General features: G+C 29.9%; 4 protein-coding genes across 4 annotated transcripts; 2 read left to right on the top strand and 2 right to left on the bottom strand.

Annotated features, from left to right (window-relative positions):
- Positions 1–1336: 1336 nt before the first annotated feature.
- LOC113366425 (putative uncharacterized protein DDB_G0282133) lies at positions 1337–4694 on the bottom strand. Its single transcript, XM_026608022.1, has 8 exons — positions 4574–4694; positions 4291–4503; positions 3279–4091; positions 3131–3212; positions 2741–3041; positions 1758–2106; positions 1560–1634; positions 1337–1483 (listed from the first exon to the last, which is right to left on the bottom strand). Exons 1-8 carry the CDS (start codon positions 4585–4587, stop codon positions 1399–1401), a joined length of 1932 nt encoding a protein of 643 aa, XP_026463807.1. The 5' UTR covers positions 4588–4694; the 3' UTR covers positions 1337–1398.
- Positions 4685–5409, bottom strand: LOC113366426 (integral membrane protein DGCR2/IDD-like). The gene is made up of 3 exons (XM_026608023.1): positions 5274–5409; positions 5046–5200; positions 4685–4818 (listed from the first exon to the last, which is right to left on the bottom strand). The coding sequence occupies exons 1-3, from the start codon at positions 5323–5325 to the stop codon at positions 4711–4713; spliced, it is 315 nt and encodes a 104-aa protein (XP_026463808.1). The 5' UTR covers positions 5326–5409; the 3' UTR covers positions 4685–4710.
- A 221-nt stretch (positions 5410–5630) lies between these two features.
- Positions 5631–6857, top strand: LOC113368254. Its single transcript, XM_026609815.1, has 3 exons — positions 5631–5874; positions 6181–6529; positions 6596–6857. The coding sequence occupies exons 1-3, from the start codon at positions 5637–5639 to the stop codon at positions 6726–6728; spliced, it is 720 nt and encodes a 239-aa protein (XP_026465600.1). The 5' UTR covers positions 5631–5636; the 3' UTR covers positions 6729–6857.
- Positions 6858–7238: 381 nt separating this feature from the next.
- LOC113367566 (chymotrypsin-1-like) lies at positions 7239–10419 on the top strand. The gene is made up of 6 exons (XM_026609163.1): positions 7239–7278; positions 7372–7552; positions 7672–7810; positions 8014–8121; positions 9847–10017; positions 10222–10419. The coding sequence occupies exons 1-6, from the start codon at positions 7239–7241 to the stop codon at positions 10417–10419; spliced, it is 837 nt and encodes a 278-aa protein (XP_026464948.1).
- The last annotated feature ends 806 nt before the right edge of the window (positions 10420–11225 follow it).

Below are 11225 nucleotides of genomic sequence, written 5' to 3'. Positions count from 1 at the left end.
AACTTTGTACAGCTCTGTAATACAGCTCTGTAGATATATAATAAAAATAATATACGAAGATATCATTGTTTAAGGGAGTATTCTTGTCTACAATTTTACAGAAAAATAAAAAGAGTCAAATGTTTTAATTCTAGCAGGTAATGAAGTTGTGGCATCTAAAAAAAATTAGCACGAGACTATAACCCTGATTTTAGCCCTTGCAATAATTACAACAAAGAATGAACTACAAATTAAAAAAAAAAAAAAAAAAAAGAATAGCGACTTTCTGAAACATATTCTTTTTATAACTTTGCTATTCTCGATTTTTTAAAAAATAGTAATTGGAAAGTCTATGAAGAAGACTATAAGGAAGACTAGTGGGTACCAAAATCAAAAGACATTTGCAAATCAAAAATATTTGAAGTATAGAAAGTGGAGATCAAAAGTTCAGAAACTCATTATTTTGAGTTCCTAAATCTAAACATTGACTCAACACTGATTATTAATTCTATCAAATTATGCAATAACTTCTAAAACTTCACACAGAGTAGGATTATTGTGGTCAAACTTTTCTAAAGAATCTATATTTCCAAAAATATTCAAACTTGAAAAATCTCTTTCAAATATATAGGAATAGTTAAGCCATCTAATATATTAAAACTAGTGGTGTATGGCATTATGCTTTAAGGCAAATTGCTGGAACTGCCTGTATCGTAATAAATGTTTGAGGAACATGAAATGTTTTCAAATAGATTATTATAAATATGTAGCATTGTTTAATATTTATAAGAATTATATAACTGATTTACAAAGTTAAAACTATTCACTTAAAGTCTATAAGTGAGCTTTAGAACTTTAACCAGAATTGAAATTTAAATGAAAAATGCATTTAGCATTGTATCTTCTAAATGGCTGGACCTGCCTTTGCCAAAACCTAATCACCACTTCTCCCAATCATTACAAATGGAATGTTTTTTAGATGATTCAACTCAATTTCTATTTTTTATAGTCTTTGCTCTTTATCTCCGTAACGGCTGGGCCTGCTTTTGTCAAAAACTAATCAGCACATCTCCCTATCAATAGGAATCGAATGTTTTTTGAAGCATTCAAATCGTGCGCCAAAAACGTGAACAAAAAAATGCGGCACACAAAAAAAACGCACACACACAAACATATCCATTTTTTTCTTAGGTATGCCAAAATGTTCAAAAACCTTCAAAATGTGAAGATTTGCAAAAATTTCATTTTCGATTTCAGCCCATTACTATGTATAACTATCCTAGGAAGTTAATAAAAAAAAACGATTTCCTAAAACTTTTAGACCAGAATACCCCCTTAATATAAAAAGGGTTCATTACAATACAATAAACATAATTTGATATAATATAAAATTTTAAGCACTCACAATTTTTTATCTTATTAGTCATCATCCGAACTTGAAGTTGACGGCATGCTATTAAACCAGCTCTCCCTTGCAGAATTTGGTATGTGAAGTGAAGAATTTCTATAACACAATAAATCAATATCATTTTTGTATAAAAAGATTAAAAATTAAAAGACATTTTGTTGAATGTGCTCACCTTGATTTCTTACTATTAGTCGGTAGTGTTAAAGATGTTCTGTAGTAATTCTCATCTTCATTGCATTCTAATTTTCTACAAAATTAAAATTGCATTCAATTTTTAATTTGATTCAATTGATTAGTAAGTAATATAAAATGTAATATAACAGTAGCAAATAATAAGCAAAAAACATTATATGTATATCACTATGTATACCTCTGTAAAGTCATAGTTTCATGTGGCGATCCTAATTCATCATCCTCTTGCAAATAATATCTTGACCCGTGTGCTGATTTACAGTTCTCGCATTCACTTCTGTAATCATCACCATCATCCATCGAGTTTGAGTTATTAGAATTTATCAGTGGTGCAGCTATTGACAAGGGCAACGAACTATTTAAACCAGATGAATTTTGGTAAAGAGATTTAGTGCTTTTGGAGTGTGTCATGTTCCCACCATTAGAACTGTGTGTTAGTAAACTGGTACTTTCAGTTATTTTGCTGTTCTCATCCAAATCTATTTTTTTGGCTTTTGGGGTAGAGATAGCTTCTTTAGTCTTCACCCCTGGGAATATGATAATAATATAATTATGTGAGTTTTACACATACTTGACTAGTGGTAAGTAGCATTTTGCCTTAAGACAAGTTGCATTAACTTTATGATAAGTATTCATAAACAACTTAATAATAATTGAGACTCCGCTATTTGCATAAAGTTTTCAACTGTTCATTTCATAACTAAAGTTTTCGCTTTTACTAAAAAATAAATGCTACAGTTCATTAATTTGTTCAACTATATTTCATTTAGTTGTTTCATTTAATCTATTTTATGTTCCGAAAATATATTTTATTTAGTAGACAACTGTAATCAGTAGCTACCTATGAAACAAAGGACATACATAGGCTCTATACAGATTCTGCTTAGAATCGCTTAAGCGCGCCGGAAAATGCCAAACTTTGATAATTTTATAAATAAAACAACGAAGATAAGTAAAAGAATACACACACACGCACACTTATCCAAATTTGGTCTCATTCGATTCAGAATGACTTGAAATGTCAAAAAAAACAAGGTAAAAAAATCGCAATTTTTCGCGAATATATCTTCTGCTTCGGAAATAATTATAAAAAAAAATAATATAAAAAACAGATTTTTTTAAAATAAATATTGCATTTAAAGATTAAATCTAATATCATACCTGTTGGCAGATTTTCTTTGGTCTTCGCAAATGGAAAAGCAGTGTATTTAGATGATTGGGTTAATATTTGGTTTGCAGATAGAGACATATTTTGATTAAGCGTTTCTTTTTTATTGTTAACCAATTCCAAATCTTGTGAATCTTTCTCATTGGAGATAGACAATGGTAAGGGTTTTGTTTTTAGTTTTGAAGTAGAAGGTAATGACAATGGTAATAGTTTATTTTTTAAATGACTTGGTGATTTTAAATTTGAATTATTGGTGTTAATTAATTTTGATGTAGACGGATAATGCAATGAAGGCTAAAAGTATAAAGACATTAAATAATTAGTAGCAAGATCAAAATGAATATTAGGTGAAGATTATATTTAATATTTATATTATGACTTACAGTGTTTGAAGACGGACAATTGCTTCCCTCATCTTGTAATCCGGATGTTACTACAGAAATATGTCTTGGTATACTTCTATGTCTGTAATACAAACATCTTTAAATCCCAGGACTTAATTATTTTAGGAAGTATTTGATTATTACTTACCGAGATATAGAACTTGAAGTACTCCTAACTTCAATTTCATTGTCAAATAGTGGAGGTGGCAAAACATGCAACAGATCACCAGCGCTTTGTGTTTTACTTAAATCAAGTGCCACATTACTTTCATTTTCCAAAGCACTGGCTTGCTGCGAACATGCTTCACATTGTTCCAAATGTGATAAAATTGACTTGTTTTTCTTATGAGATAAAACTAGTGAACTTAAAGCATTGTTACTAGCTTTAGTAGGAGTATTAGTAAGAGTACTCAGATTGCTAGACTGAGTAGAGTTCGACGATGATGAAGATATATTATTAGAAGAAGATAATGGTATACTTAAACTTCTTGCAGACCTACTACTGAAATTAGAAGCTGAATTGCTGGTATTTCCAATTAAATGATTATTACTATTACTTCCCAAAGGTTGATTGGATTTTGGTACAATTCTGGGGTTTACAACAGGATGAATATTCGATCTACCCAAATTTAAATTATGAGATTCTATACATCGACTTGGTAAACTTTGATTTCCGCCTCGATTTACATTTAAGTTAGATTGAGCCTGAGTTATGGAATTAAACTGTTGTTGATTATAAGTGGATGGCATAATTACAATTGTATTAGAACGTTCACGAACATTGAGATTTATGTTATTAATATTTAAATTTGATGCATTAGATTGACTATTTTGTGTAGTACTAATTTGAATGTTTGAATTGAAAGTGGTGTCACTATTTGCAGAACTAGGTTCTAAATGTAGGCTAGCAGTGGTGGTTGAAACAGTAGTGGGCGCAGATTGCCTTAGGTTTGATGCAGTTCTGTGGAAAAAGATAGAATATATCACATTAATAAATAGGGCTACATAAATTGAAGTTTATTATTACTAATTTCAACAACATATATCCTCTTATTTATTGAAGATGAAATTTATGTGGATGATAGTTATTCCATATTGAAGAGGTAATACAATACTAAAAATAGTATACTTTTTAATAATAAGAATTGAAGTTAACTCACGTTGCAGCTAAAGCTTCAGCATGAGCAGCAGCAACTGCCTCTTCATAAGGCGGTGGCGCCTCTCCTCTAGGAAAATAATTTCCAGAAGGTTTCCACAATGCATAATGATGTGATGTTATTGATGATGGTTCATACGGATAATCAGATACATTACTAGTATTTCCCAAATATCCCATGCTTCCACCCATATATCCTAATGAACCAGCAATATACCTAGAAAACAACCAATATTATAAAGATAATATAATAAAAGCACTGCCTAGAAAGAGCTCATTTTACATACCCAATGCTTCCCATATTGCGTTGATCTTGGCTAAGCTGTCTGTTTTCAGGAGCACGGACTTTACGCAGTCGCAATCGATGTACAAGAAAAAAGAGAAGACTTAAAGATAGGGCTGCTGTAACCCCACTGGCTATTAGTCATAGGCCAACCTCATTGTGTTCAGTTTGATCACCAGCTTTAGGCAGGGTGTCGTCCAAACAAATGAAATCGCAGCATGAATTTCCTACTCTAAAAGACTTGCAGTCCTAGAATAGAAGAAACATAGTAAGAAATACTATCAAAACCAAAAAATATGATCTGCTTCATGTTTGTATAAAAGGAATGAAAAAACTAATTTTGAGTTTGAATATTTCAATGCTGTCAACATATACTTGAGCCTGCATGCAATTTGACCCCAATATTCACAACAGAGATAGAATTATAAACGCTTTGGAAAAATTGTTTATGAACGATTTTATTAATATTTGATTACTTGTGGCGGAGAACATAAAACTGCTTTGCACCACTTTGGAAGTCCATTATCACAAATGCACAATGTGCAAGTATCGGGACCAGGTACATAATGTAGACCAGGATCGATCGCTCGTCCATGCAAATCACGGCATTCCTTATCAGCACACAAAATTCCTATAAAACAAACGAACAAAATAGTTTGCAACAAATCTTGTACATAAAGTCATGACAGTCAGATATCAGGTACCTTTGAAATATAGTACAGCTAATACGGTGAAAAGAAAAATATCACAAATCATATTTAAAGTCAATCGAGACTAATAACGTTTTAATAGGATCTTATAATTATATGAATTTATTAATTAATTAATGGCAGTAATTTTTAGCAATTCTCATTTGGAAACTGACATTTAATATGGCGGGATATCAATATTAGTATTGCCATAGATGAACTTTGTTATTGCAGGTATTGCCATACTAAGAAACTAAAATAGAATTATTTTCTGATAAACGTCAAAATTATGAAAAACGACTGTTTGAAGTTTATTTGCATTTGACAGTTTCTTCAGTTTAACTTTAATTGTTGTTTATTCCATTCTTTTCGACGATAATGGATTTATTAGAACCTTCTAAAGAAATTTTAGAAGATTTCAATAAAGCGTATAAAGAATACATGATAAACAAGACCCTGTTATATTTTTGTAAACAGTCTGTATTCTGTAATGACAAAGGCTTAGACATTGAAACTAAAGATTTAATTAAGACTTTAATAGAAAATAAGGAGGTTCAAGAATATGCATTATTGAAGAAAGATCCAAGAAATAGCGCTGATAATATGAACTTATTAGGTATATTTATTAATGTAGAAGAAATTTAAAAACAATATAAATAATTCATATAGATTCCCCCGTTGACCGTTTTTAATTAGTTCAGTTGATAAATATGTTTCCAATTAACTATATATTTTAAATTATGCATACAAGTTATTCAAATTTTGCTACTGTAATATTTTATTTACAAGTCCAATGCTATATACATTATATGTAAACTTTGTGAAGTCGAAGCTGATATATCAAAAATAAATTGAAAATCTATCAAATCTATCAGATATAATAAATTTACCTGTAACAATTACTGTGATTGTTATCTTGCAGGTTTACCGAATGAACAAATTAACATCCTTCCAAGACAAAACCAAACAATTCTAATAAGCCATATGAACCAGTTAATGAAAACTGTGTTTGCAAATAATTTAAAAAAACTGAATACAATATGTCAAGGTGACTTAACAAAACATTCACAAGATACAAATTTAGAAAACAAGAGAATGAGCTTACACGAAGAACTATTTGATAATTATTCCACACTACGATCAAAAAAACTTGAGAGAATTGAACTAATTAAGAGATTTTTGGATCTCAAAAATAAGTTGATACAATATGATTCAACACATGCTGTAGATCTATTAGAGCAAGGTTATATGATTGAAGACGCCAGAATTACGTAAGATTATAATACAATCCTTAAATATTTTGAAATAAAATGTCTAAGTATTATTTTGTATTGTAGCCTGTTACAGTATGCAGCTAAGCGTAGAATATTTAAGTCATCTCAAGCAATTAAAGCAACTTCTATTGTGTTGCAGGACATTGAATCAGAAATACAGCTAATTAATGATAAAATAAAAAAATTACAAAATTAGTTATATAAATATAAATATATTTTTATAGAACTTATAACCCCTTTTTACGTCTCATTAAGTAATAAGTTTCAGCAAAGATTACAAAATGTGTCTGCTGAAACTGAGACATTTATGTTATGTGCGATCAACTGTGAAACACTTTCATTTTTATATTATATGCAAGCATTATATAGGAAGAATTATTTCAACATAGAAAACTACAAACTGCAGTTGTTTTTTTATCAACACTAATGTTTTACAATTGTTTTGTTACATTTAAGCATTTTTCTGGTAAGACTAATGTTTATGCTCAGTTATTCATGATACACAAATGTGTTAAGTAGAAAGTTTTGTCGTCTTAAAAATGATCTAGAAATTATTCAATTTTTTTTATTGTGATGTTTTTTATTATGAGAATTTTAAAAATTAGTGAATATAGTTGTGAAATAAAGACAAAAAAGAATTTTTACTATTTAATACATATTTTAAAATTATTTAAATAATATATTCATTTTAGAATTAGTTATAATGATGTATTTACTAATAATAACAACTATTGCTATAATTAATGGTGAGTTTGCATAGGCAAAATAATCTGATTGTTACTATATTATTAAAAAAATAGATTATTTTTAAATTTGTTTTTTTTTTCTTAAATAAATAGTGCCAAATGCTCAGTGCCTGTTATTAGATATATTAGATGGAAGGGTAGTTGGAGGCGAAAAAGCCAGAATTGCTGAATTTCCACATCAAATTTCTTTACGTTATAATAAAAAGCATACTTGTGGAGGATCTATTATCGACGCTTATTATATTTTAACAGCAGCGCATTGTGTTTATGGAAGGTATGGTGTGGACTACATAAATTGTGATTATTAAATTTTTTGAGTATGATAAAAATAAAAGTTAATAATAAGCTTATTTTATAAAGAAACACAATTAACACTAGCAATAACACTTATAGAAACAGGCCTAAAAAATTTACTGTTGTGGCCGGATCAAGTTTTCTATATAAAGGAGGTAATCATCATGAAGTAGAATCTATCGTTTATCCTAAAAGATACACTCCCAGATCGCTAAACCACGATGTTGCTGTTATTAAGGTATATCTATAAATTTACTTCATTTAATTAATATTGAAAAAGTTATTTTCAAAATAGCTCTTCATATACCTACAGGAAGATTCATTCAAAATTTTATTTTTGTTCAAACAGAAATTAATTTTGTTGTCTTTCGCAATCATAACAAACATGTGAGTTTATTATTTCATATTGCCAAGAAAAGTTTTTTTTCTTAATAATTCTAGTTGAAAAAAGCGATCGTTTTTGGAAAATACCAGCAACCGATAGCTTTGACCATGAGAGATACGCCTAAAGGTTTGATGGCAAAATTCTCTGGATGGGGGCTCATGTCGGTAAGAATGAAAAAAAATAATGGTGATTATTATTATGGCTTTATAAATAATAATATTAATATAAAGACTAAGATGTCTATTATATAAATTTATACGTGTTATAAAATGCGTAACCACGCGTAACGAATTTTTATAAAATTTTAGAGTACGTTTATATAAAAATTGGTCTTTTAAAAACTTTACCAAAAATTGGTCTTTTTTACCCTATAGCCGGGGTAAATTGAGACTACCGGGCAGCAAACATGTCCACTGTCTTATTTTAATTTTAAAGGAATGAGGAACTTCATATAAGTTATATACATTTTTAAAAATATAAAAGTTCCTTTAAAATTAAAATAAGGCAGTGGACATGTTTGCTGCCCGGTAGTCTCAATTTAACTCGGCTATAGAAGGGTAAAAAAGACCAATTTTTGGAAAAAAAAACAACTTTCTACAATGATGAATTAGCTGGAACATAGTCAGATAATGGTCAGATAGTTGTTTGTTTGATATGTGCGATTTGATGTGATATAATTGGTTTGGTTTTCACAATATAATATAATATAATTGCTCAAACTCAAATTGGATCTTTGTGCCCCGACCTACCCTATTAATTATGAAGAATATTAATTGTGTAGTAATAAGGTTACCATATTTTTTTAAGTAAAAATCGGGATGGTAATTTTTAGTTATGCTAATCCAGAATGGCTCCCTCCCATACCCCCATGGTATGGTGAAAAATTTATTAACATTTAAAAACTACAAATACTATTTAAGGATCCAATAAAGTTCTATCTTTTTTAAATAAATAATTTTTTTTAATCAGAATAACTGATTAGGAACTTTAGCTTTTAAACTTTTTATAAAATATTGTTTAATTTTCTTCATATTTATTTAAAAATAATTAGCAGTTATTCCAGGCAGTCAAAAAATTCATTTACACAATTTTTGTTAATTTAAAATTGAAAATAAAAGTTCAAAATTATGAATGTGAAGATGAGCCGTCTTTTCTCATTCATAACCTATTGTTTTCTATAAGCATACTATTTGTACGTAACATTTTCAGATATTTGATAGTAGTTAAAAATTTTATTACTAAGTAATAGCAAAGCTTCAGTTTTCATCCATTACTGTTCGAAACCCCGGGATAATATGGGACAGAAGAGCTAAATTCGGGACAAATATTACTCTTCGAAAAACACGGGACACAAGATGAAAATCTGGTACTGTTCCGACCAAACCGGGACGTATGATCACTCTAATAGTAACGATAAACTTGGGTCCAAAGACTAGGGCATAACTCTTAAATTAAAGCGTTTTCATATTCAAGAAACTTAAAATAAATCACAGTGCTGGATCAATTTGATGGCATTTCTATGTTGGGAAAAATTGCTTCGAGATACGAGCGATTCGACATACAAGCGTGATATTGATCTACTATGTCAGGGTACCGCTGTATTTATATAAATGACTTCTCGTAGGATAGTTATAGTAATGGAGTAATCGAAAATGAAAATTTTTGCAATCTTCACGTTTTGTAGGTTTATGAGCATTTTGGCATATCTCAGAAAAAATGGATGTGTGTGTGCATGTCTAGTGTGTCATTCTTATAAAATATTAGACAATGTTTCAGTATTTATAATAGTCTATTTGAAAATATTTAATATTCCTCGAACATTTCGATACGGTACGGGAATTCGCCTTAAGGCACGATGCCATAAACAACTATTATATATTTTTTTTCAGTATCCGAATAATACCTTGCCGGATAATTTGCAAAAAGTGGACGTCTTCACATACAGTAACTCTGTATGTCAAAAACTCCACAATCGGAACCGGAACTCGTTCCAGCAGCCGAGCACCATTTATCCGGGTATGCTTTGCGCATTCAACATGCACAGCGTGGGCGCCTGCAAGGTACGTACCTACTATTTATGCAGAATTATACCAACTGAGTAATTGTTTTAATTAACAATTTGCATTTGATTTCTTATAATGTTTCCTCTAGCCATTAATAACATTGTAAGACGTGCGTGATAGGAAAATATAATTCAGATAGCAATGAAATGCAGATCAAAACGATTAAAAACAGTACTTGATGTTTATATTTTTCTATTTCAGGGCGATTCGGGTGGTCCTTTAATATTAGATACAAGAAGAGGGCCAGTGCAAATTGGTGTTGTTTCCTGGGTATGGAGATATTGCGCGTTGGGCGTTCCTGATGTTTATGCCCGAGTTTATTATTACTTGAATTGGATAAATAAACAAACAAATTATACTATTTTTGATCGTGAAGAAGAATATGATTTGAACTATTAAATAACTAGTGGGATGCATGGCATCGTGCCTTAAAGCAAATTTTTGAAAATTGCCTTAGGAGCCCCAAAATATGTTCCCAACTGGTTAATTCATGTCGACACGTATACACCTACCATAAATGAAGTAATAACTAAAACAGCACACAAGTATAGAAACAAGCTAATCAGTCACCCAAATTCATTAGCAAACACCTTGATAACAGAGAACTATCCAAGAAGATTGAAAAGAAAAGCGCCACAGGATTTAAGCCATCAACCCTCCTGATAAAAAATGGAAATAACTTAATCATTATTTATAAAAAAATTTAATAAGTAAATAGTTAAAATTATATAATTATCAATAAAATATTGTGAATTTTATATCGAATGGAAAAACAACTACTGAGTTGTTTTTTCCAATATGCCCTTGTAGTATACAATGTTCCTTTTCGGCCGACTATTGTAAATTCATCAAATTTATTGAATGTCCTTTACTGGACAGTTGTAAATAAAAGAGATAATAAAAAAAATAAAAAATAAAAATCTTGGTACGGAACCCAAAAAAAATTACACAAAATGTGTACACATTATCAAAATCTCTATAAAATATCTGATAATTTGTCGTACATATACCCAATAAACATTTTTGACCGCCAAATTACATTTTTTTAACTTATTTTTATTGAGACTCCATAACCGCTGGAACTGCCTTCCCAAAAATTTAATCAGTTCTTCATCTCGTCAATACAAGTACAATGTTTTTTGAATTATTCAAACCGGTTGATCGGTGTTCCCAAAATCGTCGACGGAAATTTGTATCCGCACACA

This window comes from Ctenocephalides felis, unplaced genomic scaffold (genome assembly GCF_003426905.1).
Source record: "Ctenocephalides felis isolate EL2017-DRISC unplaced genomic scaffold, ASM342690v1 CF-g0.4_SCAFFOLD_01170, whole genome shotgun sequence".
Taxonomy (NCBI): domain Eukaryota; kingdom Metazoa; phylum Arthropoda; class Insecta; order Siphonaptera; family Pulicidae; genus Ctenocephalides; species Ctenocephalides felis.
The sequence above is the reverse complement of the archived record's forward strand: the minus strand, read 5'-3'. Positions and strand labels throughout refer to the sequence as shown.